The 5,221-nt window shown below is 43.9% G+C and overlaps 1 protein-coding gene across 1 annotated transcript in view; it reads right to left on the bottom strand.

The window, feature by feature from the left end:
• Positions 1 to 4,647: 4,647 nt before the first annotated feature.
• CPS1 (carbamoyl-phosphate synthase 1, mitochondrial) overlaps positions 4,648 to 5,221 on the bottom strand; it is a 71,767-nt gene continuing 71,193 nt past the window's right edge. Inside the window, exon 32 of the mRNA XM_010141114.1 lies at positions 4,648 to 4,746. Coding sequence (XP_010139416.1) covers positions 4,648 to 4,746 — 99 coding nt within the window. The remainder of the gene's footprint in view (positions 4,747 to 5,221) is intronic.

The raw sequence follows: 5,221 nt of genomic DNA, 5'->3' as shown, positions 1-5,221 counted from the left end.
CAGATTTCAGTGTCCTGCAGATGTCTATAGCAATAGCATTCATACGCTTCACATGGCACGGCAGTACATCCTGTCCTCGGAGACAACAGTGCTAATTGTCTGCTGCAAGCTTCCCGAGGTCCAGGGCTGCTCTGTCTACAATTTGGTGTTATAAACACTACAAAGCGAAGGAGCCAGAGGTGCTGTCTCCTTTTACCACCTCTTCTTGGTCGTTGCATGAGCCTCCCCTTCTCCTACTGGTTGTTCGCATCTGACTGGGATACAGGCAGCAGGCGGACATCAAGCCACTGGTATTGCCCACACACTGCAGTTGTGGGTTTCAGTACAGTCGTAACTTCCAATCCCTTCCCTACTTTTATGGATCATTTCATTATAAAGATATACAGGTCCTAAGCTCCCAGCCAGACTCGTAGATGCCTCTGATGCAAGCCCAGAGAACCAAAGCACAAACAGGCTTTTAAACCTTGGGAGTGTAAAATACATTTGATGCATGGGTGAAGAAAAAATAGATGCCTTAGAGGCTGGTGGCAACATCCAGTCCAGGGAAACCCAGTGACCCACAAGCCAAGAAAGACTTACTTCTCTGCTCATTGCCAAGAGTTCTCTCAGATCATGGAGTCCTTCCTACTTGCCTACTCCCTAGAACTTCCAGGAAAATTGTTTTGATTGTTTCAAAAGCCTCAGAGCAAAAAAGTATCTTAAAGCTTTTCACTGTTTTTTTCACTTATATAAAGCATATTCTTTCATCTCACTGTGCTTTAAGAGTTCTATCAGGAAAGCAGAAAGTGATAGCAGTAAGTTGTCTTCATTCTCTTAGAATCTTTTCTCCTCGCTTTCAACATGCCAAACTATCACTGCTCTGCCACTCGCCTCGGCAGTGGCTGCCTGAGCCATCTCAAATGATTTAAATGGTGCTAATGGCAGAAGAGTAAATACATGAGGGTGGTCAACTGGATAAAGAGCCTGACCTCAATATTCAGCACTGCCTCCTGGGAAATCGAGCTTCCAGAGCTTCCCAGCACTTGACACGCTTGGAGAGGTATGGCTCAGCAGACTGCCTACCGAGAAAAAAAAGTCTCTGATACTAAATATTAGGTCCCTTCATATTTCATCATGGCTCTTGCCACATTTTCTTGTGCTTATCTCTAAAGTTATGCTTTGTACTGTCTCTTATCCCTTCAAGTGTCTCTTTATCAAGCCTCTTTAAAGACAGTAAAAAAGAGTAAAATTATTTGACTACTCATAGATTAGCAAATCTCTTGCTCTGAACAGCACCCTCTTTCATCTGTCATTGTCACCCTCCCCAAGATTAATAAGAAAAAGACATCTGTATGGCTCAATCTATTGAAAGCAGAGATGAGCTTGGTAGAAAGGATAAAAATTGTAACTTTTTGTGTTTTCAGATCTGCACTGATCCCAACAGCTGTAGATATTTTAAAATCATTTGCTACAGCATCTGCACCTTCATGACGCAAAGAAGAAAAGCGTATTGAGAAACAAATTCAGCCAACTTTCAGTACTTGCACAAGGTAGGCTGCAGAATGATTTCTTGGCTCTTTCTGACCATGAGAGGAGTTAGAGTTTCACCCTGCATCAGTCAGAGCAAAAAGAACCTTTTTCTTCAACCTTCTGGGAAGGGGAGGAGACACTAAAAGAAGATGGAGGAAAAGACAGTTTGGGGGACAGTGTATATATAGATGGATCTGATTAAATGTGGAAGGACATTAGTGTCACTTGCTTCAGAGGAGTGGGGAAGGGACCAGTATTTAGCACCAGCAGCAAAACATTAACACTGCTGCATAATTACAGGGTACTCAGCGTATATTCAGCCCTGGTGTGTTTTTCTACTAAATTCCGCTCTAATTATAGGAGAGTCTGTGGACACCAAAGAAGCTGTGGTTTAAGCACCTGAAGTTGCTGCAATAAGAAACAACAGGGATGTATGGATACATGTATCCATAAATACACATATACCCACACTCTTAGCTAATCGGCAGGGGCCAATTCAACTGTTTAACAAAGTTGAATTAAAAGCAGCAAAGGTTTCCCCACTTTCCAAAACAGGCAGCCCCTTCTTTAAAGTTCCCATCTCTTTGATGTTTCTTAGCCCACTGCTCTATCACCTGGCTCCTCCTATTTCACGCGACTCTGCTGGGGACTCAAGGCTTCTCCTTTCTCTTGTGTAAGTGCAGCTGAAGAGAAAGAGCATTCGCTTTGTCCTGCTGCTCTTTTCCCACCACCTCCTCACCTCTGAGGCATAGGACAGCTCTGCATTAAATGATGCATTCACTGTCAAATGTAAGAATGATGGTTTCCAGACTAGTGTTCATCAATGCTTTAAAAAAAAAAAAAAAGTCTAAAAGAGAAAAAGAAGAGCAGAATCCAGGCCATAAAGAAGTTAAGAACGAGCAGCTGTCACAATCTGGGGGTTTATTTCATTTTCAGCTCACAAGAGAAGTGACAAAATAGAAAAGGAAGAACAAGAGAATACAGACTTTTTAAGATGTCACTTTGATCACTACCAGAGGTAAAAGCAGGGTGGGAGGATGTGGGATGACATCAGCCATGAATGAGATTTTTGCCACTGGAAAAAAAAGCACAGGATGCATTTAGAGTGCTGTTTCATTAACCACCGTTAGTCATCCATTTCACAACCAAATGGTAAACGCTTCCTGGCTTTGAACTCTTCTGGAGTTTTGGTTGGTTTGGGGTTTGTGCTTTTGTTGTTTGTTTTTTTTTTTTAATAACATCTCTGCTCTAAAAGTGCAAAGCTCTCCCTCTGCACAGCAGAGGCAGGGTTGTTCATCACAAAAGCGAGTACTGAAGACATGCCCATGACAAGAGCACTTGGGATGTCAACCAGATTAGAAATAAAGTCTGGTTCGAAATTTGTTCTTGGTACTTAGCAGCAAGTGTTCAGAAAGCCCTACAGTAGCCAAAGGTATTACAACCTCTGCCCACTCATTTGCACTTTTCAATAACAGCTCTCATCAGATTTTATATCCTTCTTGACATTTTTAGCATTAATTTTAAAAGCCCTTGACTATCTATCCACCCCTATTGTCCCTCTACACTTGAAGCTTCTTGGGACCCAAGGGAACTTCAGAGCACATGCAAGCAGCCTAGGTGTGCTCATCTTCTCAACACAGCACAAAGAGCACTACTTTCAGTGTTGATAGGTTGATAGGTAAAAGCACTGCTGGGTGGTAACCCCACCATCTATCTAGCACTAGCTGCCAGCAGTATTTCTTGGCAGGGCCTGCAGGTATTGAGGGATACGTAAGAGGTAGGTAAGTATAAGCTAGCAGTGCCCTGGGTCCAACAGCTCAGGCAGACAGAGCGTGGATGGAGGAAAATGCTTCACTTCATCTTACTCAAGCAAGTACCAGAGAAGATGTCCAATTTTCAGTCTTCCTGACTGGATGGTGTGCTGTGTACATACTGCAACGTGGTGGAAAAAACTCACATGTACATTCCTTAGCTGATAATCATTTAGAGGCAGGATGCAGTGCCATTGGCTGCTGAAGTCTTTTGCCATGCAGACAGCAAGTGATAACATGCACCATGTGGCACCATGTGCCATGAGTGGCACCATAACACCATGAGTGTCTGTTCTGTGGACAGCGTTCGCAGGCAGTGCCAGAGCTGAAAAAGCAGCAGAGAAGGCTGGAACAAAAGCAAAGGGGTCACTTAACTGGGAGGGGTAAAGCGCAGTAACACTTTCACCTGGTTTTTAAAGGATTCAATTTTAATGCCCACAACCATGGCACAAAACATTGGACATCAACACATAGAAGTCTTTGGGGAGTTCTCCACTTCTGAAGCCAGACAAAAAGCTGAGGGAGAGCCTTTATGATACAGGGACAACCACTTGAATTTGGGATGCTGAACCAGATTTTTAAAAATATTAATAATAACAGCCTGAAGGACCGAGCAGAACTTGGAAGCAATTCCAGGATGTACACATGCAGGCTTCCTTTCCCATCAAATCTACAGGGTGAAGAAGATGATTCTTGGCCAGAGTTAAAAAGCAAACAAAGTAGCTGCATCATGCCCATCAGCTGTTGCAGGAAATCATGATATTCATGTTCATCTCACACTCATCACCGTGGCAGGCATCCCTGGTATCATCAGGTGGATCAAGTAGCAGAATGTTTAATTGTTACACAAAGTCATAAAATCTTCAATAATCAGCAATGCAAAGAGAAAGCTACATGTCTTTCTATGGGAGTTTGGGGCCTGGCTCTAGTAGGCCAACATGAGAATAGCTGGGATTATGGCCCCAAGGAAGACTTTTCTAAGGAGAGGCAGGCTTGGTTATGAAAAGAAGGAACAACCCCCACACAGGACCACTTGTATCTCCTTTCACCTCCTCTGCTATGGCAGTGTCTGGATGTACCCGATCTAGAAACTAATTAATATTTGATCCTCTTTGGAAATGGGAAGAAGATGATGGAGAGACTGGTGAAAGGATGACTTTCCAATGAGCCACCAAAAGTTTTGGCTAGGAATTAGTTTGTGTAAGTTGGAAAAATGATCAGTGCGGATGCTATAAAATACATGGAAAGATGGTCAGGTGGACGATCTGAGATCCTCTCTCTTTTGTGGTGCCAGAAGCAGTAAGATTGCAGGTTGGAGATAGTTCTTCTATGCAGTGTTTCCATTGTCAGACTGTCTGTAGTGGAAGAGACTCTTGGAGTCCAATTTCCCAGAGCATTTGACAGCTTCAGCAAAAAGCTTTGTCACCTGTCAACATAAAGCAGAGGAGGACTGAGCATTACAAAGCCTTCTGAAGAAAGGTGAGTAACAGAGCAGGCTCCACACTTCTACACCGTCATCCCGAAACCACCCTGGGCAGGTCCAGTCCTTGAGTCCATCAATCAATATCATTTCAGAGTGACTCTGCATGGGTGTTGGCTCCGGCCCTCTGGAGCCTGCCTGTCCAACTGGAGAGATGTAGATGTGCTGGGCTGCTTTGGCAAGACAGCTCCGTCCCATGAGAGCTGTTGCTTCCCCCTCCAGCCCAAGCCCTTAAGGGAACACAGGGTTGTTTTCCTCTCTCAGACTCAGAGATTAAAACTCGGCAAGCAAAAGAACTCTGCAATTCAACGAAATGCATCAAGCAGGTGTGGTAGTAAATTCTGGATGGTGCTCCCTGTACTGGTTGTTAGTGTGTGTTTCACAAGCAGGCCAAGGATAGGTCTTCGCTTTCCCATTCCTG

The sequence above is a fragment of the Buceros rhinoceros genome, unplaced genomic scaffold (assembly GCF_000710305.1).
Source record: "Buceros rhinoceros silvestris isolate BGI_N320 unplaced genomic scaffold, ASM71030v1 scaffold12888, whole genome shotgun sequence".
Lineage (NCBI taxonomy): Eukaryota > Metazoa > Chordata > Aves > Bucerotiformes > Bucerotidae > Buceros > Buceros rhinoceros.
Note: the sequence above shows the minus strand (reverse complement) of the source record. Positions and strands in the feature narration are given on the sequence as shown.